At 54.4% G+C, this 21,729-nt stretch overlaps 1 protein-coding gene across 1 annotated transcript in view; it reads left to right on the top strand.

The window, feature by feature from the left end:
- DPP6 (dipeptidyl peptidase like 6) overlaps positions 1–21,729 on the top strand; it is a 646,419-nt gene that overhangs the window by 512,502 nt on the left and 112,188 nt on the right. The window contains 1 exon segment of the mRNA XM_032840213.1: positions 20,531–20,651. Within this exon segment, the coding sequence (XP_032696104.1) occupies positions 20,531–20,651 (121 nt within the window).

The raw sequence follows: 21,729 nt of genomic DNA, 5'->3' as shown, positions 1-21,729 counted from the left end.
TACCGTATGTCCTAACATTTTTTATAGTTTCATCTTCACAATCACATCTTTGGTTTTGGGATATGATAGGAGAAACATACTTACAGTTGTTGTCCTCTAGGAATAACCGATTGTCCCTGGACGACTTGTTGAAACAAATGTGCCCTTCCTTACTGACCCTTCAGGACGCCACTGCCATTTATGAACTTTGTGGTGGTGGGGGGGCTTGCTGTCAGACCCTCTGCTCCAGCTGACCTTACACCTATTGCGGAGCCGAAGCGGCCCCAACCGTGACACTTTTACAGCAGGCAGGACGTTGAGTGGGCTGCACAGTGGGTAGTCTTATGACTTCTATACTGCATGTGCCTTGGTGCACCCAGTCCCCTGAGCATGTTCTGGGGAAATGTCCTGGCTGTCTTTGGCACTTTGTGTGCAAGAGTGTGTGTGTGTGTGTGTGTGTGTGCACATGTGCACAAAACACACACACACAGAATTTAAAATAATAAATCAGTTCTTTTAAAAAACACTTTTGGAGAGGGGCGTCTGGGGGGCTCCATCACTTGAGTGTCTGACTCCTGATTTCAGCTCAGGTCTTGATCTCGGGGTCATGAGATCGAGCCCCGTGTCAGGCTCTGTGCTCAGCAGGGAGTCTGCTTGGAATTCTCTCTCTCTCAAAATAAAATTAAAGAAATGTTAAAAAAAAAAAAAACACTTTGGGACGATTAGTTGGAATTACATTAAGTTTCTACCCCAGCTGAGAGAGAATTTCTAAACTTGAGCTACTGAATTTTCCCATACATGGTATAGTAACCAATTTTTTTACTTTTTCAAAAAAATGAAAATGTCTCTTACTAAAATTTTATAATTTTCTCCATAAATTGTTTCCGCACGTCTCACTTAAGTGTATTCCTAGGTATTGGATATTTTTGGACCTGTCTTATGTTTTGCTTTTTCAGATGTGACTTTGCTAATTTATGTTTGCTGGCGAATAGAAGCACAGTTTCACTTTTCATATTGATTCTGTGTCTTTAACAGCCTCGCTAACCTCCTTTAATTCCAATAATTTATCTATGGCTTCTTTCGGATTATGGATTTAGACAATCGTATCCCCTCCAAATGATCACCGATTCCAGCGTTCCTCTTTTGTCCCGTGCGGGGCTCCTGTTCCCCATCGTACGTCCTGTGCTCTCTGGGACTGCCGGTGTCAGTGGGCTAAGAGGTAACCGCGGGGACCCAATCAGCATCTCGTGTCTGTTCATACACAAGACGCTTCTGAGGTTCCCTGTTTAGCAGGACCTGGCTGCAGGCTGTTTGGTGGACGGGCTCAGCCGGCTCGAGGAAGGTCGCTTCTATTTCCGGATTGCGCGGAGGTTTCCTTTGCTCCTTTGTCTTTGCTCCTACTGTTGCGTTTTTGTTCTCATTTTCTCAACCGGAATGGATTTTGAACTCAGTGTGTTTTCTGCTTCACCCGAGATGATCGTGTGGTTTCGTCCTCTCGTCCGCCAACGGGAATGTTGTACTGATCAGCAGGAAACCAGCCTGAGGTCACCAGGATTAGTCCCACCAGTGATGATGTATTTTCTTCTCTACATGTATATTTTGCTACACTTTTAAGACGACTGTTCTGTAGGATTTTTGCATCTGTGTTCATGAATAAAATTGATCCGCTGACACGATAAATCACATTGGTGAACTTGACTTAGATGACTTGACTGAAGTGGTGCTTCCTCAAGGGCCAACACAAAACTAGGTACGAACTCCTCTAACTTCAAAGCTGGATGTAATTTATCACGAACGCCAACAAACCGACACAACCAGCCAACCACACGCAGTGACGTCGGTTTTTGGGGCTGGAGTTGTAACAAAACCGTGCGTGTGGCGGTTGAGACCGGGCTATGGCACAACCTCTTCCCGAGCATGGCCTTCATTTTTCATGCCTGTGTTGCCATCTTGTGACGGCATTTCTGTGATTTTTCTTTCTTTGACCTGCTGAGAAACCATTTTTGGACTAACACAGCCCTGAGACTGCCATGTCGCTTGGCAGGAATGTAGCATTTCTTTACATTACCAAACTCGCCCATGTTCTCTCCTCACTGGCCCACAGCAGTCGGAGTGGTAGCACATGGCAGCATTGTGCCCATGAACACAAACCCAGGGACTAGACGTGATGGTGGTTCTTGCCTACTAGGCCTTCAGGTGGTTGAGAAGATTTCATAGTAAATGATGAAGAGTTATATCAAAATGAACACAGGAAACTTAAAAGTCCTTTAAAAGAGCCTTTGTCCTCAGACTCCTTGCTTATGGCCACTCAGTTTAAGAAACATGCATCTGGAGTTTTCTTCTTCTGAGAAGGAACCCTCCGTGGCTTTGTCGAGCTGCCTTTTAACAAACATTAGCCTTAGGAACAGTTGTCTGTCCTTATGCACAACAAGTCCATCCATAGAACCACAGTGAGTGGTAAGAAGCATTCTGGAAAAGTCGCTTCTGCCTGGGGGTTCATCCGGGACTCACCTATAGATGTCACCATCCCCCCATGGACTCATGATGACTCTTTTCATCACGACCTGAAGGTAACACAGATGGTGTCCATGGTCCCACAGGGACCTCACAACACTGGCACTCTGGGTGCCCATGGGGAGCCATCTCAGCCCATGAGAAGTGGGGAAGTGGCCCTACCAGCCGGGCTTTTTTAGGGTCCCAGGTGACAAGCAATTTGGAAGTGTTTGGGGTGAGCCTGACACTCTCCTGAGTCCGTGTCTCTCCGCATCACCGGGGCAGAGCCCCCTCGGTGTAGACCCAAGGCAACACGCGTTCAGCGGAAGGTCTGGAACGTGGTTTTAGGGGTTACATGAGCCCCCCGAAGGGATGGTGGAGGTGGTTAGTAAGGAGAGCGGTCTGTATTCAGTTCTCCTCGAGCTCTGCTGTATAGACGAGGGCCCGTCTTCAATAGCTCCTAGTTCCTGCTGACCTCCCTTCCTAACAGAGAGTGCGCGCCTTGGGTCTGGAGCTTTCTGTTGTCCTGGATGGAATTAGCAATAATGTTGGCTTTTTTTATGTTTACTTTGTGTTCCCCTCGTCTTGGGGGTGTTCCGTGTACACTAGAGATACAGAATTTCCTTTATAAATGCAACTTGTTTACGTAAAGAGGAAATTGATTGGAAAAAATAAATTAGAGTAGCAGTGATGCCCCTGCATGGTCCAGTCCCGTCAAGGTGCTTGGTGGTTGGCCAGCCTCTGGGAAGCATTCCTGCAGTGGAAGGAACCCAGGGTTACCAGCCTAAGCCGGACTGAAACCCAGCCCCACCCCTCACAGGGTCATATGATGCCCGCGACCCCCCTCAGCCTCCATGTCCACATTCGTAAACAGGGGAGAAAGACCTCGAAGGGGCGTTGTGAAGGTCACAGAAACAGCTTGTGGGCAAGATCACCCAGTGTGTAAGTGTCTGTTCCCTTCCTTGGCCACTGACGTGGAAGGAGAAATCTAATGGTGTCTTGAATCGGGGCCAAAGCTTGAATAAATTTTGCTCAAACAGTGAGAAAATTACAAGACATAAAAGCATAGACCTTGGAGCCAGACGACCCTATTAGCTTTTCTTGACCTTGAACCTCCAGAGTCAGTTTCCTCACCCACAAATCAAAAATGATGAAGCTTCCTATTTTGCGTGATTATTGGGAGAATCTGTAGCGTAGTTAAATCACACAGCAGCAATCCCATCACGGACACCATCGGCACTCAGCAAACGACAGCGTTTTGTTACAGTCCATGTTTGTGGCGTCCCTCACCTGTGTAATATCCCCTGTCCTCCCAGGTCCCAACTTCAGGTGCACAAAACTCTGTTGTTTGGGAGGAAATCATCTCATAAATGTTGGAGGCAGGGTGGTCAAGAGGCACCAAAATGTGTGGGGTCGTTCTCTAGGGTTCTGAGAACTTGGGTTTTCCAATCCTAATTTATTTCTGGAGTAGCAGCTGAGTCTTTAAAGGTTTAGGGGTGGGGGGGCAGGGAAGCACAGCTACTCACCAGCCTTTTCTCCTTGCCATAGTTTTATTGGAGAATTGTCGTCTCTGCTCTTCATTTTTCTCCTGAGTTACGTTCTACCTCTCAGGGGTCTTTGAGGAAGGCTGGTCCTGAGCGTCCCCAAAAGGAGGTTTCAGAAGCAAAAGCCTCCAGATTTAACATGCGTCATGGTAACACTGGTCCCTCCCAGCCGCCACAGGGTGCTGGTTCCCAGGAAGGCAGCAGGGACCCCCGCCCCAACGCTGTCCCATTAAGCCTCCCCCAAGTCCCTTCTGCAGAACACCAAGTCATATTGTGCTGCTGGAATGTCTCCTGATATTTTAAGGAGTTTGAAACTTTGCTTTCTTAATTAACATTTCCATCTTGCTAAAATTCTGAGTGCACTGATTTTTCAGAAGGGCTAATTACCAAGCTCCCAGCAGAAGGTCAGCTGCATATTAAAATATTTCATCACACAATCCCAGCTGAGCTCAAAGGTGCCCTCGTTCAGCCGAGCCAGCCTCCCAGACGGCGGGAGGCCCCTGGCTGGTGCGACCCCCGGAGTCGGGGGCCTCTGCTAAACCAGGCCCAGCGCTAGGCTCCGATAGGCCCTGTTACCAGAGAGGCTCCCACCTCTTAAGAGCGGTCTGTCCGTACTTGCACAAACCCGACGTGTGAGGTGGGGTAACCAGCACCTCTCCTGGCCACCCCTCCCCCCCCCGGCTGCAGGCACGGAGCTCCCTGTCGTGTGGCCCATCACAGCCGTGCAGCTCCTGTGAGTCTGGAAGGCTCCGGAACGTTCTGGCTAAACCTGAGCAAAAACAACCCTCCTGAAACACCTCCCTGGTGCCGCTGAGGTAGTTACAGCCGCCACGTGTGAAGGCTGGGGTACAGGCGTGTGTGTCTGTACAAGAAGATGGAAATGTGGGGTTTATACAGATTTTCAACCTGTCCCAGGAGTTCCCAATCCACGACATAAGTAAGGAGATCAGCTTCTGGTCCCTCAAGGCCCCTGCGCCCTCCCCACTCCGGATGGGTCGCCTACATCCTGGGTGACCAGCTGTCCCAGTTTCTCGGGGGGGGGGGGGGGTGTCCCAGGTCGTTCAGATGCTTGGTACTAACTCTGGGGGTGTCCCAGACAAACAGGGCTGTCGCTCACCTGGGCACAAGGCTCCAGAACAAGGAGCCCCTCCCAGCCCCAGCCCAGGGCTAAGGGTGAGCCCGCAGCCCCTCCACCCCTTCCCCCAAGCTCACCCACCCACCCCGATCCCCGAGCAGCTGCCCGACCTCACATGGGAGCCCGTTCGTGGGCTTCTCCCCACCTGCGGCCACCGTGCCTCGGATCGCCGGGGTTGGCCAGCTCGCACGCGGTCCGGAAGAGCCACTGCTCCTATTTCATCGCCCAAAGAGGCTCCGGGTCTGTCTGCAGTGAAAGCTGCGTGGGGACGCCACAGAGAGAGCTCATGTCTGGTGCAGGACGAGGGAAGGACAGCATGAGGCCCCAGACCACCTGCCCTGCCCCCGCTTGCCCCCCCCACCCTCCATGGGCGCACAGCAGGGGGTCCGGCGCAGCCAAGGTCAGGAAGGAAGAGCTCAGACATGTCTAACCAACAGCTCAACCGCGTTCGCCCGGGGCACGAAGAACGGGAAGGACATCACCACAACCTGGAGAAGATTGCTGTTCTGACGGGACACCATCCGCGACATAACCTGAGAAAGTCGTCACATGGTTTTAGAAACGAGTCTCACCTCCGCGTTTTTAAGACACGGGAACGTGCTAAGTGATGGCTACAGGGCAGAGAGCGGACAGTGACCTCGGCCGCATGCGAGTGGCCTGGTGGCCCACGAATTTGGAGAAGGTGGGGTGAGGGTCGTTGAGGAGGCTTCCTGCACCGGACAGGGTCATCCTGGGCTCTGCAGAGCAGAACACGGACACGTCACTGTGGACTTAGTCTAGGCTCCCCGGCCCCGGAGCTGCCTCCCCTTGGGAGATTTAAATACCCCGAGATGCATGACCCGAAACACCCGTTGTGCCCTCGCACTGCCTTCCCTCGGCCTGGGGCTTCCAGGTACGGCCTGTGACTGGTGGCCGAGTCAGGCCGTGTGTGCGGAACACCCACCCCGCGGGCCGAGTCAGGCCGTGTGTGCAGAACACCTACCCCCATGTGGAGAGGAAGGGCAGGGCGGCACCCACAACCCTGGGAGTCCCTCCCGCAAGCTGAGGCCGTGTCGGCCGCAGAACCAGAGCCCCGTTAGGTCTGTTTGTCCCCAGGGAGCAACACACCAGGAGAGCCGGAAGGTTCTCATCTTCTCTGTCCATCTCCAGAAGGTTAGTTGTTTTAATATGAATTACCGAGTGATACAGGGACTCGTCTTCAAACAGAGGCAATAATGGCGGAAAACAAGGTCAGGCTGGAATGGGGTAGCGTTGAAAGTCAGAGGTGCCGCCTCCTCCATGCAGGCTTCAGGGACTAGCTACACCCACCTTGTGTGGTAAATACTCGTTTCCAGACCTTCTCCCTGAACACACGACATCCTGTGGGCGTTAGGAGGGTGACCCCTTTGTTCTCTTACCCCTGACTCTTGCTCAGTCCCAGGGCCAGGCTCATTTTTGCTAATTATTAATTATTATTATTTATTGATTTTCCTATTGTAAAAATAACACAGAACATAGAAAAAATTTCACAAAAAAAAGAGAAAAAAATCTCCTTATCATAGTATGATGCACTCCGTGTCCACAGATAATTACGGTTAATATTTTAGTGGGTCTTCATAATCTTGCCTCCCAGAGTAGATGCCCTCCTTATGCAATTATCAGTATTCTAGCCCAACTTCTGTGCCTACTGTCATGCAGTTAGCACTTTATATAATTAAGTACTCGTACGCATAATTTTTTATAGTTATGCAATATTTCATAGAGTGGATTTATAGAAATGTATAGAACCGTTCTCTCATTGGACATCTAGACTGTTGATAATACTCAGTATTAGAATTGACGCAGTAGAGTATTTTGGGCCTAAAATGTTCTTGATGCACAGTGATGGGGTCAAGAACTCTGAACAGTCTTGGCTCCGCACGTGTAACTATAAGTTGTTTTCCGTGTGCTCCCTCACCCGTTCTCACGGCATATCCACCAACACCGGGTCTCATCATTTAAGAAAAATATTGGTGATTCTACGATTTAAAATAATCTTTGCTAATCTAATCCAATGGCATAACTATTTAACTCACCGTGTATGTAATTATACTCATGGTTGATTAAATTGGCATGTATTTAATAGTAAATCAGTAGTTTTCCATAAATTTTCCACAAATTAGTACCCATGCTATCTTTTCTTGTGAATTACCTGGTCTTGGTCCGTTCATCTTTTTCTTTTTCTTTTTTTTAAGATTTTGTTTATTTGTCAGACAGAGAGAACGGGAGGATGGGGTTGGGTGGGCAGACAGAGGGAGAGGGGGAAGCAGGCTCCTGCTGAGCAGGGGAGCCAGTGCGGGGCTCGATCCCAGGGCCCTGAGACCATGACCTGAGCCGAAGGCAGAGGCTTAACCCACTGAGCCCCCCAGGCGCCCCGGCTCGTTCATCTCTTACTTCCTTCCACCGTGTAAATACGAGAGGACGGGAGATCAGTGGCGGAGGGGTACAGGCAGCAGAAACGGGGTGTGCAGCCCCCCGGCCCCACAGCAGCAGTCTCCTGAGCAGGCGTGGTGGGCTTCCGAGCGGGATGCTCTCTTCCTCCCCTGCCCGCCCTCTGGGGAGCCGCTAATGAGCAGTAACAAGCTCAGGAGGGGGAATCGGGGCTTCAGAGACCTCGAATAGTCTACAGACTAGGTAAGGAGCCCCTCGGTGCTGAGGGAGCGGCTGCCTCATGTCACCTTGGAGAAGAAGAAAGTTCAAAGACCGGTGGCCCGAGGACATCAGAGGGACCGCGTGTGATGGGGTGAGCCGGCCTGTCTGGGAGGGTGTTGGCGGCATCAGCGTGGCCTCACCCCAGACGTCACTGCCTGCGGAGCTCAGGGGTTCCAACCAGCGAGCCCGGAAGAAGGGTCACAAGGAGCCACTCCAGAGGTCACGTGCTGGTGGCCAGAGGTCATTCATGTTTGCCCCGCATGCCGAAAGCTCCAGAAACTTGCCGGCGGGTGGGGGAGGAAGTGAATGTTTCCATCACCTCAGGAATATCGTGGGGCACGCACTTCTTGGGAGCAGAAGACTTTTGGCAACCGAGGAAACTTCTCGTGAAGTACGGTCTGAAAATGTTGATGGGGCGAGAGAGGGAAGACACGGTGTTTGCTACCAGTCAGTGAACTCACTGCTCATGGGGAGTTTTCCAACATCGGTGTTTCCCTGCAGCCCCGCCTCTGAAAAGACCCTGGAGTCAGTCATTCTTCCCGGGAGAGCTGCTCAGGGTTGTTGGTTCTGACGGTCTGGGAGAGGCCGCAAGGCCCAACCAACGCAGGGCTTGCCGCATTCCCGTGCGCATCGCCGTCACATGAGGGCTTGCTAAGACCCACCGGGTCCAGGGCGCAGCCCAAGAGGGAGCATTCCAATGTGTTCCCAGGCACTGTGGTGCTGCTGGCCCTGGGCCGTCCTCGGGGAGTCACGGGCATAGTGGATCCAGAAACAGGGTGTTCTCATTCTGCCACTCACCAGCAGTGTGACCTTGGCCAAAGCGTAACCGTTCGGAGCCTTTCCAAAGTGTCTGGACAAGGAGAGGCCACAGATCATGGACTCAGGGTCCTGCTTCTTCAACCCACATGTGCACTGACCCGCACGTGACAGCTCTGAGTCCTGCTTTCCCTCCCCCCAAAAAGGGGAAAATAATCCACAATCATACGCATCTCAGAGGATTAAGAAAATTAACATTTGAAAATGCAGAACAATGTCTGGCTGACAGGAAGCCCTCATGAGCATGAAATGAAAATAAATACATACAAAGCATCTGTCCGCGCTGGGTGCCGTAGCCAACCCTCAGCAAACAGCGGTGACTACTTTTGGGATCATCTGTGTGGTTCTGCCAATCAGCAAAGACTTCTCCCCAACCAGTCTGCGAGGTTCTCACGTGGCCGTGAACGGAAACACAGCTCAGGTCTCCGCGTTCTTGGGACTTCCGTTTTGTGCAGATTCCGCGGAGGAGAGTCCCGTGTGGGGGAGGGAGGGGTAGGCGCTGCACGCAAGCTTCAGAGAGCGGGGTCACCGACGTCGGCTGTCTGCACGGGGCACGCCACGCAGTGCAGGGGAAGGACGTTCGAACTCAAGCTAAGCCAAGATTCCGGGAGGCCGAAAGGAGCACGAGAGGGGCACTCAAGGATTGTGCCGCGGTGATATACGGTGTTCTTGGGCTGACTCGGGCTTCTTCAGAAGTGTTCTTGGATGGACACATCAGGGCTTTACCAGTAGATCACGCACCTTATCACCGCTTCTGCTGACTGACCCTCATCTCTACAACTGCGAGCCTTCGAGGTTCGTAGATCTCTGAATTGCGTCAGATGCCGCCTTCGGCAACCTGGAAAACAAACCCTCAAAGCTATTCTTCAGAAAATGCAGGCATGAGACATCCTCCCGAATCCAGAATGCTGATGGTTGCACACGGCACACGAGCTGGTGTCCATTGCTTGCCCTAATTTTGTAAATATAAGCATGGATGAGAATGTGGTTGGACCAGGCAAGGTGCACCTGGAGGACAAAGACTTGTTATTATCCACAATACCCACTCAAGGAAGAGCTTTGCAGAGGAAGAACAGGATTTTTCAGTCATAGGAACAGCATTGCAAGTTAAACTAGAATAAACAAAAAAAGAAAGTCTCTTACCTACCAGGGATACACAGGATTGGCATCAGGCATAGCTGTATCCAGGTGCTAGGAGCAAATCCTCAGGTGTGCACCTATCTCCCTCAACCTATCTTGCTTTCTTGCTTTCCTTTTTCCTGCCACACTGAATCCTTTAAAGATCAGCAGCAAGCTCTGACACCCACGATGACATGTCGTGATGCTTGGGGTTCAACCAGTGGGTTGAGAGGCTAAGGGAATGCCAACCCCCTTGGAGCAGAGACCTGGAATGCCCGGGGCCCGCATGACCCTGTCCGGGGGCTGCCGTGGACCACACAGGGTCATGGTGTGGGCTGTGGTCCTGCTCAAGATGCAAGAGGAAGGAAAGAGCAGGATCCCGTTCAGGGTTGCCCAAGGTCGTTCAGGGTCACCAGGCTGTTTTCACGGTAAGGATGAGTGCTGCTCATCTCCTCTGCAGCCTGAGACACGAATCGCTCCAGACCAAGGGCATGTGGTCCCTTCCACCTGGACTGTCTATGCCCCCCATCTCAGGTGGGATCATGGTTTCCGACCTGAGCCGCTCCACGGATCCCCGGTGGACACCAGCCTCCACCCCCTTGAGTGTGAGGAGACGCTCAAACTGCCTCTCCTCTAAGCCATGTCCAGCCAGTATCACACCTGGGAATTCACCTGCATGGTGGCATCCCCATGGCCAGCACGCGGCCCATGCCACCATCGTCCCTCGGCAGGAATGCCCCACTGGGGTCCCTTGTCCACTCGTTGCGCCTTGCTCCTACACGGCAGCAGGTGGTCGCGGAGAGCACAGGACACACAGCCCCACGTTTACGGCGGCTGACAACTGCAGTGACCACTGGAGCCCTCCAGGTCCCCTGTCCTTAGAAGAAAGCACAAAGGCATTACTACAGACGGCAGGACCTGCCTCGGCTCTCCCTGCCTCTTCCCCACCACGCCCTCCACACAGTCGCCTTGACCGCCAGCCTCCTGCATTCCATCCCGGGTGCCTCCACGTGCCTCTGTCTCCTGCAGGGCTCTGTCCCTCCTCCACCGGGCCTGCCTCCACTTTCCCTTCCCTTGCCCACTCCCACGCCATCCTCAGAGGACACCACCGCCCAGGCTGCCTTGGGTGCCGTGCTCCTTCCCGCCAGCACTTCCCTGCCAGGGGGAGTTTCAGGAAGCCCCCCCCCCAAGACCTTCCAGGGTGGTCCCGGAGCCTCAGAGACCCTCGGCCACGAGGGGGCTGTACGCAGTGATCGCACATGTACTCCTCAGGGAGAATGCTGGCTGCTGCGTCCGGCCGGGCCACCGCTCTGCGTTCCCGGGTCTGTAAGCAGCATCACATGCGTTTAGTGAGCTGTAAAGTCTTTGCTCCTGTGGGGAGGCCAGCAGCGTCACGGTGGACGCCGAACATGAGGGTCGAGTAAATGCCCAGGAACGTAATGTGTTTGAAGACCTCTTCCTTGGCTTGGGAAAAAACAGCACATCCGGACTCCAGGTTAACACGTGTGTCCGGCGGTGAGAGGACGCAGGGAGATTTTTCTGGGCGGGTGACTATGAAAGGAAGGGTCTCCTCGAGCTTGAAGGCTGCCTGCTGGGCAGGTTGTCAGTGTGACGTTCCTGGTGTCTCCTCTTGGTCTGGGTTGGCGTTTTGAAAGGATGAGGCAGCGCAAGTCCCTTCTGGTAAGATAGTTTTAGATTATCCGTCAGACTTTTCCTTTCCTGGCACTGGAGTCTGCCTGCAGGATTAAAACCTTTTTAACTTGCTGGAGTGGGTGTGGGCTGTGATGGGGGACCCTGAGTTTTGCGGGACAGCGTGCGGGAGCGGCGGGGAGGACACTGTTGGCGGAGTGGTCTGGAGTCGTCTGCAGTGACAATCAGGTGGGCTGCGGACGCGTGTTCTGCTGATCACGTGTTCCCTTTAAACCTGCTTTAGGGCCTTCAAGGTTTCCTCCCGTGGATTATCTCCGACAGGTGTGGCGGGTGTGGCTGGCTGTATTTCGAGGGCGGGACCAGTTAAGTGATTTTTGTCACGACCTGCCGCTGTCTGGGCAAGAACCAGCGTAAGAACCAAGGGCTCTGAGTTTCAGGCTGGTGGAGGTCCTAGAGACGTGAACCATCCGCCCAGGTAGACGGAGTTGTAGTCGCTGCCCAGACGTGATGTGGCCCCACCCAGCACGTGGCTGTCGCCCAGCCTGGCTCATCGGAGCCACTCGAGTGGGGGGGTGTGGGCTTGATGGCGACATCCCCAAACTGGGCAAGAAAGCCCCCGGATCTTAAGGCCCCTCGTTGCTGAGCAGCCTGGGCATCCCCCTCCACCCGCCCGTTCTCCAGATGGGGTTGTAAACAAGGATAACAGACGGCCCCTTCCTTGCCCGAGTGAGCAGAGGCATAGCCAAATTACCAGTAATAGGAGAGCAAAACAGAGCAAGGAAAGAATTTATTTAATGTATGGGTCAGTCTAGAGGTCAGTTCCTGACCTTGAGCTCTGAGTGGTGGGAGAATGGCTCCGCCGGCTGGGGGGAGACGCGGGGACTGCCCGTGAGCACGCGTGGGCACGTGTGTGTTACTACCCTCTAGTTCAGAGGCAGCGTCTTCCTGCCGTCATCAGTCTCTCCGTGCGGGGTTTGGAAGGCCCAGTGGCCCCCTGTCTCCAGCAGTCTTCCTCTCTTTTCATGAGCTTCGCTGGCTGCTTTCTGTAAATGTCCTGCATATCAGTCTCTGTTCCCCTCAGAAGAGCACACGGCATTCTTAGCCCTATTGGGCAAGCAATGTCCGGGCTTCGATGGTTTGATAACCAACACCATCCCTCCGTGATAAGATCTCTTTTCCTTATTCGTGAGTACAAACGCTTCTGTACCTTCTCGGTCTTTGTGTGGGTCTTTGATGGACCCGCTCATGTCCTTGACCCGTTCTTTTAGCTGCACAGTGAACATGGTTCATGCTTTCCGCTCAGGAACTTATTCTAGTGACACTGGAGACGCAGGCAGATTCTGGATGAAGATGCAGCCATAGCATTTTTATTGTGGCAAAAACAGAATCGAGTGAAAAATAGGAACGTAATTAAAATCTCTAAAGAGACGTGTCCCAGCGATGCTTTGTGAGGTCGAAAAGCATCTTTGACATAAATCTTACATTGGTGTGCAGAGTCATATATGTTATATGACCTTAGTTTTATTAAAAGCTGGATTTTGTACCCATCCACCAACACACACACATACACACACTCATGCACACACGCTCACACACAGACACACACATCAGGGAGGGAATAAAATACATCAAAGTCCCTTCCAGTAGCCCTATTCTGTGTGTCCGTGGGGTCTGTAGGATTATGACATCCTTCCTGTTCTCTTCACATGCTGTGATATTGGGGAGTGCCTGCGGCCCGGGGTTGGTGGGTTTGGGGGTCCTCAAAGACAAGCTGACTGTGGGACTTCAGCCAGTCTGCTGTCCAGAGAAACCCAGCGCTGTTTCACCCGTGTCCTCGCTCAGTGTTGGGGTGTCTCCCTTGTAATTACTCCCTAGTCAGCTCACTCCGGGAAGGACTCGGAGTTCCCGCCGTCCTCGGTTTCTCCCAACACGAGCCCAGGGAGGATGGGATGTGCCTGGAGCCTGAGGGCTGCTCCGAGCCCCTGTGGTGGTCTTGTATCAATCGAGCAAGCATTCTGACTTGAAAGTCCATGAAAGCCATGCTAGCGTCAGCTTGGCCCGGAAGACTAGAGACAAGAACTGGTGCTGATGGGTGGTGGGTGTCCCTCTCCAGCAGGATTGCATGAAGCAATGCCCCCACCACCATAAAGCGGCCGAAATCACAGCTCTGGCTTCCACCCAGTACGTACTGCTCCCGTCGTCCAGACGCAGGGTATCAAAGACAGTGTCACCTACATTTAGAATCCCTATCTGTCACGCCAGGTGTCCAAGACAACAGAAACAAAGTTAGCCCAAAGTCAACGTCCATGCCGACCGGACCAACCCTGAGTTCCAGATGTCCCCACAGCAGGGTCTTTCAGTCTGTTAGCCACGGTCGGTCCTTCCAGCTCGCTGTATGGGCCTGTCGTGGAGGGCATTCGCGGGACTGGACGTGGCATTTATTGTGCATCTAGAAATCAGGAGCCATCCGGAAGCACGAGCCTGACCAGGACAGCCTCCCAGGGACCTACTGGCCGCCGCCATCAGCATTTTGCTTCTTCACTGGTCTCCTAAAAGATATGTGGCCCAGGCTGCAAAATCTAGACACAAGATCCGTGTTCTGGTGACCAGCGATGTGGGTTAACTATGTGTAGCACGTCCCGTGGGGTTAGGATGGCCTGCTGCAAAGACGACAGTTCGCTTTAGGAATAACTTCCTTACGATTGCTTCCAGCCTGTGCTGAGTGCTAGTCCCTCCCATGCCCCACCAGGCGGCTCTGTGTTTCACCCCAGGGACCAAATTCCGTAGCATATGTAACGGGGTCTCGCATCCGTACTGCCGACGGAAACATTAGCAACTTGTGCTCGCTCAGGACTGGGGACAGCTCAAGACGTCAAGCAAGGGGAAAAGCACCGTAAGTAATTCCTGCTCTGGCGGCAGCACCTTGGGGTCAGGAAAGTCGGCTGCCCGGGCCAGCCAGAGAGGCCTGGGGAAACACGGCCGCTGGGGTTTGTCAGCTGCCGGGTGGGGAACCCACGCTCCCCTTCGATGCCAGCATGTGGGGCTCACTATGCATGTTGAAATCGCTGTGAATGCTGAAAGATGTGGAAGCTGGAGGGAATCCTGGAGATCCAGGTCGACCTCCCATTCTATGCTGGAGGAGGTGAGGTTCGGCCAGTGACCCACGCGACCCAGTCTGCCGGCGGTCTCCACCAGAACCCAGGTTTCTACCTCGAGTGCCGTGGTCCCCCCACCTCCTCATGCCACACCGACCTGTGCTGCTTTTTGCCCGGCCCAGAGCTGTTCCGTAGGCGTCCCCGTTGGCCTGGATTTTCCAGCAGTGAACGCTGACTTGCACCCGATTGCCGTAATGATCTCATCTTTGGCTCCTGAGCCGAGTAGCCCCCACCGCAGCGTCTGTGCCCGTGAGCTTTGTCGTAACCCCCACATACATGCAGATAAGGGTTTTACCGCCACTTACTCGGAGTCTGTGTTGGAAATTCTGAGCGTGATCGACTAACACTCCGTGGCCGCACTCACACGGGCAGAGCTTGATTTCTTCCGAGTTAGCAGAAGTTTCAGGAGCTTTTGGATTCCAAAACAAGTGAAAGCCTCAATTAGTCAAAACCCAGCTAACTCCTGTATTAAGTGTCCGGGCGCGCTGCCTGCGAGGAGGAGGTCCGCCAGCACACGGAGCATCAGGGAAAACGAGTCTGAGCAGGGACGGTGGCTCAGCCCAGTCCGTTTGTCTGCAACACACCGACGGTTCTAGGCAATGAAAGTGTGTGTTTCTGCTGATGACCTCAGGCAACACGGGGTCCTGACTCCGTAGTAACGCCGCGCCCTAGACCTCGTTCTATTCACTAAACCCGGAAAGCAGAAAAACACGGAAATATTTCCCTCAAAGATGGAATCCGAAAAGATCTTTTCTTTACTTGAAGAATTCACCTGGAAAGTCGGTTGAACTGAAGTTCACGGCCCTCGGAGAATTCCGATTAATTGAACTTTCCCAGAATTCACTGTAACCATGAGTGTCTGAACCGTATTGAGTCAAAAGTGCTTCTTAAAAAATCAGACTAATAGGGGCACCTGGGTGGCTCAGTGGGTCAAGGCTCTGCCTTCAGCTCAGGTCATGATCCCAGGGTCCTGGGATCGAGCCCCGCATCGGGCTCTCTGCTCAGCAGGGAGCCTGCTTCCTCCTCTCCCTCCGCCTGCCTCTCTGCCTACTTGTGATCTCTGTCTGTCAAATAAATAAATGAAATCTTAAAAAAAAATCAGACTAATAGAAAGGTGAAGTGTTTTGTAAGAAATAGTGAAATTTATATTCCTAGTCCCGTTTGGCTTGTACTTCCTGACATCCTGTTTAAGACCCGGGTGCGGTCCGGGGCGAGGGGCAGGCTGACATTGCTGTACGTATGTGGGCTCTCGCCTTCTACTCCAGGGGCGGCAGAAAGAACTAAAACGCCCAGAGATGAGGGAAGGGATGGGTCTCGGTGAGTCAGGATACGGGGAAAGCAAACTTGTAGGAGACCTTCGTCTGCCATCTGGTCCTTAAGGGGGACGGCCACACTCGTAGTCCTGGTAAGGACGCCGAGCAGGGAAGAGGGGCGTCCCCACCCGGCTGGCATCTGAGGGGGCCGTGGAGAAGGACGTGCAGGTGCCCAAGGGGCGGCAGCTCTGGACAGCAGCAAAGGCGAAACAGATCAGACCATCAGGAGCTGCTGGCAAAGTCCAAGGGGGGCGCGCCGGAGCCACACGTCAGGCCCTCAGAGTAGAGGAGACGCTCCCACTTCCCACTCCCTCACGTGCTCTGACTGGACCTTCGTCCTCCCTCATTCCAGAGCCTCTCCTCATGCAGCCACGTGCGTGTCGGTGAGGAGAGGCAGGCACGGGGAGGGCAGCGGCTGGGAGGACGGACACCAGCACAGCCTCCCGGGAGGCCCGGCACACGGGCAGGCAGCAGGGGAAACTGTCTCCAGTGAGGACAGAGAAGGTCCTGAGGAGGGACACCTGGAAGCCCCAGAAAGGGCAGAGCTTCCGGAAGGGGCATCAGCATCGCAGGGTGCAGGACGTGGGGACTGTCTCCTGTCCCCAGCAGGTACCGTGGTGCCCGGAGCCCACACGGGAGGAGGACAGAACGATCTGATTCCTTTGGGGGAACCTGAGCACATGTTTTTAAAGCCTTCTGGAAGAGAGAATCGAGGCTGAGCTCCGTGCCTGGGCTCACAGGGTCTCAGGGTGTGACAGTGTTGTAGGCTCTGCAGCCTGTCCACGGACGCCACTCGAGTGGCCTCGGGTCCCAGGGCAGCTGTCAGGTGCGGAATCTGGACAGACGCCGCAGGCACGGTCATCCTGAGATAGAGGTGGGCAGCCCCTTGACTGAACGGATTCTAGAACCACAGCTGGTAGGACCTGGAGCTAGCCGGGCCTCGGGGCCAGCGTAGCCCCGCAGTCACGCGGCCCCAGCCCCAGGCCCACCTGAGTACAGCTGGGCACGGAGGCCGCCGGTGAGGGCTACTGTGTCAGCCGGAAGGTCCTAACGACGGCGACACTGTGACATCACCCTGGGCGTTCCTGTTCTGTGTGAGAGAGAAGCGGCCAGAGGGACGGCAAGGACTCACGGTGGCTCAGACACTCGTCCCTGGTCTCGGGTTCATGGCTGGTTAGAAATGACACCATTTGCTTATTTAACAAATTGCTATAAAGAGGCGGCATGCCGTGGCACAGACCGTCTGAGACCCCGAGTTCCTGCCTCCTCTCGGGGCACGGCATTTCGCGTCCCCATGGGTCCTGGCTTGAGCCCCCACTGCACTGCCGGCCAGTGAGCTGTAGGTCAAGCTCCTCAGCCTCCCTGTGCTTCCTCCTCGAAACAAGGCTGCGGCAGATCCACAGTGTCACGTGAAAACGAATGTTTATCAAGTATATGAAAATGCGTGGCCGACATGTGCCAACAAAATAACCTGAAATGGACCAAAGGCCCAAATGTAAGTGCTAAAACTATGCAAGCCGTAGAGGAAACCATGGGGGTAAACTTTCATGACCTTGGACTTGGCCATTCTTAGATGTGACAAGAAAAGCACAAGAGGAAAAAAGAAAAAAATTCTGTAAGTCGGACTTGAGCAAAATTAGAAGCTAGTCTGGCTCCGGTGTCCCCTCCCCCGAAACCTCTCCTGATCCCTCCCGATGGAACGGATTTTTATAGTGATGACGCGACAACAGCAGACACGCCCTCAAGCCGGCACTGGTGCGGGCACTGCTCTATGCGCTTCCCATCGTCCTCTCGCTCGTCACACCTGCCAGCGTCAGCTTCTGCTGCCATCTCCAGTGACGGGAAGAATCGGAGCCCGGGTCACGTCATGCATGCTCTGTGCCCCCATGGCCTGTGGTGCGGAGCTCTGTGCCCCGAGCTGGTACAGTCTCAACCCCCGTTTGCAGATGTGAGCCCCTGGGTCTGCCTCTCCCCTGTCAGGTCCCCCTGTGTCGTCGGACCACCATGACTCCTGCAGGGGAGGGAGAGTGAGGGAGATGGTTAGGCCTGTGTCCTGGAGTCCTGGTGGGCCTTAACTCTGGACCGGACATTTAAACTCTGTCCCATGCCCCAGAAAAGCCGCTGCAGATTTCCAGGAACAGTGCTTTAGGAAACAGGATCAGGACTGGGACGTGTGAGATACATGGAGGGAGGGAAGCAGGGACACCTGCACCCTGTGGGGACCCCGGGAGAATCAGCCCCAGCAGGGTAAGGGAGAAGCCGCTGCAGGAGGGGAGCTAAAGTCTTTGCCCCTCGGGGGGCGAGGCGGGGACTGGAGTGGCCTCTCACGGGGAAGGCATTGAGGTGCTCCCAGGGCGCTGAGAACCACGGTGACGGCCCGTGTGCCGAGCAGGGCTGGAGAGTGGAGGACTCCGCCGCTGGCCCCAGTGCCTGTCCTGCCCCTGTGGCACCCATCCCCAGGTGCAGAGCTGCGCTCCCCCCTGTCTCCAACCCCGGGAGCTCCACCGGCAGGTCTGGAGGAAAATGGAAAACGTCTCCCAAGCAAAGCACACTCTTCCTTACAACGTGTTTCTTTTCATTTTCCTTCCATTAAAAATAAAACAAGGTGATAAAAGATTTAATGTCTATCATAGCACATTTTACTCACTCAAAATATTAATTGGCTGCGGTCTGATTTGATTCAGAAATTTATTATAGGCTTAGAATACATAAAACAAGTTAAAATTTAGTAATAACATCTTCCCCTTAGGCAAACTCACGAGAACAGCCACTGAAGTTAAATCAGGATGTGTACGTGTGTCTGGGAGTCTCCCGGCTCCGTCCCGGTTGGAGTGAATCCCGGAAGCGCCAGGCGTCCTGAGCAGAAATCTGACGCTTGGCGCTTTCAGATCTGCCGTCCGTGAGAGCCATCTGGGGAAACTGCCTTTTTTGCGTTTTCAATTAAAAAAAAAAGTTAATATTTCCACCTTTTCCTCTCTCCGTGGTCTCTTAAAAGACACTGACAGTGTTTTTTATAGACTCTTTTAAAAGAAAAACACCTGGTTTGAGTCCTGTGCCGGGTCCACGTGGCTCAGATTCCGTGGATGTGGCCCCGTGGACACGGAAGACAGGGAGCAGGTGCGGAAACTCGGGGCCCAGCAGGTGTGCGCCTCTGAGGGCACGGACACTCTGCTGGCTCTTACTCACAGAGCTTCAGGAGACATTGGGTTTTCCCTGGGCCACGGCTTTGCCCATTTCGCGGCACGCTGGAATCACGTGGGACCTTTCTTTAAAATTCTGATTCCCGGCTCTCGCCCCTCGGTACCGATCATGCGGCTGGGCTGGGAACCAGGCAGTGGGGCTTTTAAGGGCTCCCCGGATCCTGCTAGTGACCAGCATTGGAGAACCACTGACCGAGACCGTCCTGTCCTCCACGAGCGGGTCACCGCCGCCCAGCAGCTCAGGAGCACCTGTGCCTTGCGTCAGCCCTTCACCCAGACCTGGGTTCACTCAGCGCGGTCAGCGGCCCCTCCTGGCTGGTGTCCCCAGCACCCCCTCATGAGATGACCAGGCCGGCCACACGGTCCCCCGCTCACGGCCCTGCTGCCTTCTCGTCGCCAAAAGACTCGCATCCACCCGGGTTGCCCCTGCTGCTGGTGGGGTTCCACGAGGGGGACAGACCCCGTGGGAGCCGGCACCTGCCGTTCCCCGTCCCCCGTCCCCCCACCCTCCACCCGCGCCGACATCCCTCAGCATGGACAGCACTTTCTCAAAACCCCGTCACCTGGCGCGGCACGGGGGACCCTGGAGGACCTCACGCTGAGCGAAATAAGCCAGTCGCAGAAGGACAGACATCGCGTGATTCCATTTACACGGGATGCTTTGAGTCACCAGCTTCGTGGAGACCGATGGCAGACGGGGGCGCCAGGGGCTGCAGGGGCGAGAGCACCAGCGTTCTCGGGGACAGAGTCTCTGCTGGGATGACGGGAAGGCTCTACAGACAGTGACGTGACGGTGGCACAGTCGTGTGAATGCACGATGCCACCAAATTATACACTAAACCGCGGTCTTGGTGGCAAATTTTGTGTTGTGAGTATTTTTCCACAGTAAGAATTTCCATCGTGTGCTCAGAGAATCATTGACCTAAGTTAGGGAATCCTGTTATGTGTTCCCGGAGCCCCCACCCCCATCAGAACGTTCTCTGGTAAAGTTTGTCTCCTTTACTGGATTGTAAGTGGAATGAAAGCCCGTTCTGTGTCCCGCCCCATTAAACACGGCACCTGCGGTGAGGGGCACGGGGGTACCCCTTGTTAACTGTAGTGACTACTGAATGAGTAAATGCCAGGTTTCCGGGGTTTGAGCCCGGAACCGCCAGGAACAGCACAATAGTGGGAACAGAAGACGCGGTTTGGTGGGGAAGCCCCTAAAGGACAAGACCACGGATTGTCCCGTCCTGGGAGATGAGCGCGTGGGGTGAACCGTGGAAGGGGAGACTCTGAGTAACAGGAAACGTGGGGCCCCGTGTGGGAGCCCCAGAGGATCCCCGCGCCGCCCTTGTTCCAGCAGAGAAACGCACCAGGCGGAAGCAAAGCATGTCACCGGCTTCAGATTTCTTAAGAACACCCTGTTCACGACCACGTCCTGGGCTAACACTGTGTTTTCTCTCCTCCTGATTAGATATTCATCTTCGAAAACAATATCTACTACTGCGCGCACGTCGGGAAGCAGGCCATCCGAGTGGTGTCGACCGGGAAGGAAGGCGTGATTTACAACGGACTCAGCGACTGGCTCTATGAAGGTGAGCCGCGCGGGGCCAGATGGGGCTGGGGGCCTGCTGCCTGACCGGCGGTGCTGGCCGTTTTCTTGGACTTCAGCCCAGTTTAATCTCCAGTTTCTTAAGGTTCTGCTGGATTACAAAGATGCCGTTGGAGTTCAGGGAGCATCAGGCCGTCAGTGGAGCCCTCACTTGGTGGCCGGGTGTGCAGAGGTTTCTAGAACCCGAGGTCCCAGGGGAAGGAGCAGCAGGTGCTGTCCTGGGAGGTTTGCACAGGCAGAGCTTTCTCGAGCCCCTCCCCAGGAGGTAGGGTGCCTTGTTGTGCGGGGGGTGGAAGCGAGAGCTGGAGAAGAAAGGAGGGGCAAAGCTTTCCAAAGAAGCCAGTCCGGGTGATCAGCGGTTGCGAGGACGTCTGCCGTGGTGGGTGTTTTCTCCGGCTGGCTTCCCTCTGGCGCCAGTTCTCCCCCTGAATGCATTATTGAATAACTAAAAACGTGAGCGGGAGGCTCTCTTCTTAAACATTTACGAATCCCGTCGTCACGGCAACACTCCTCACCGGTCGCCATCGCGCTCCGGTCACTGTTCTGGGTGCTTTCCTACCTGCTGCCTCACTCAGCCGTCTGTCCGTCTGAGTCAGCTCTGAAGGGCACTGTAGACGGGGGCTTAAAGAAGCCTTTATTCCTCCCGGTTCTGGGGCCGCACGTCCAGGACCGGGGTGCCGGCCGAACCCGTGTCTGTCGACCCACTGCTCGGCTCACAGACGGTGCCTTCTCACTGCGCCTGCCCGTGGCGGAGGCGGGAGACAGATCTGGTCTCCTCGTCCCCTCATCAGGGCACCAGCCCCGTCATGGGGCCTCCCCCCCTCGTGATCTCATCCCCTCTCAAAGACCCCACCCCACCTGGGACTCAGGCTTCAAGGTGAATTCTGGGGTTGCTGACATTCAGCCCAGCTTGGCCCCACGACCGTGGTGTGACCGCACCCCACATGGGGCAAGAGAAGCTCAGGTGATCGGCCAAGTTCACACAAAGTTAAGGCACGTGCGCTGGGGGGTATCACTGGTCCAGTCCGGGGCAAGTCCTTTCTACAAATGCAGGTGGGGTC

This window comes from Lontra canadensis, unplaced genomic scaffold (genome assembly GCF_010015895.1).
Source record: "Lontra canadensis isolate GAN:19392208 unplaced genomic scaffold, GSC_riverotter_1.0 scaffold111, whole genome shotgun sequence".
NCBI lineage: Eukaryota > Metazoa > Chordata > Mammalia > Carnivora > Mustelidae > Lontra > Lontra canadensis.
The sequence above is the reverse complement of the archived record's forward strand: the minus strand, read 5'-3'. Positions and strand labels throughout refer to the sequence as shown.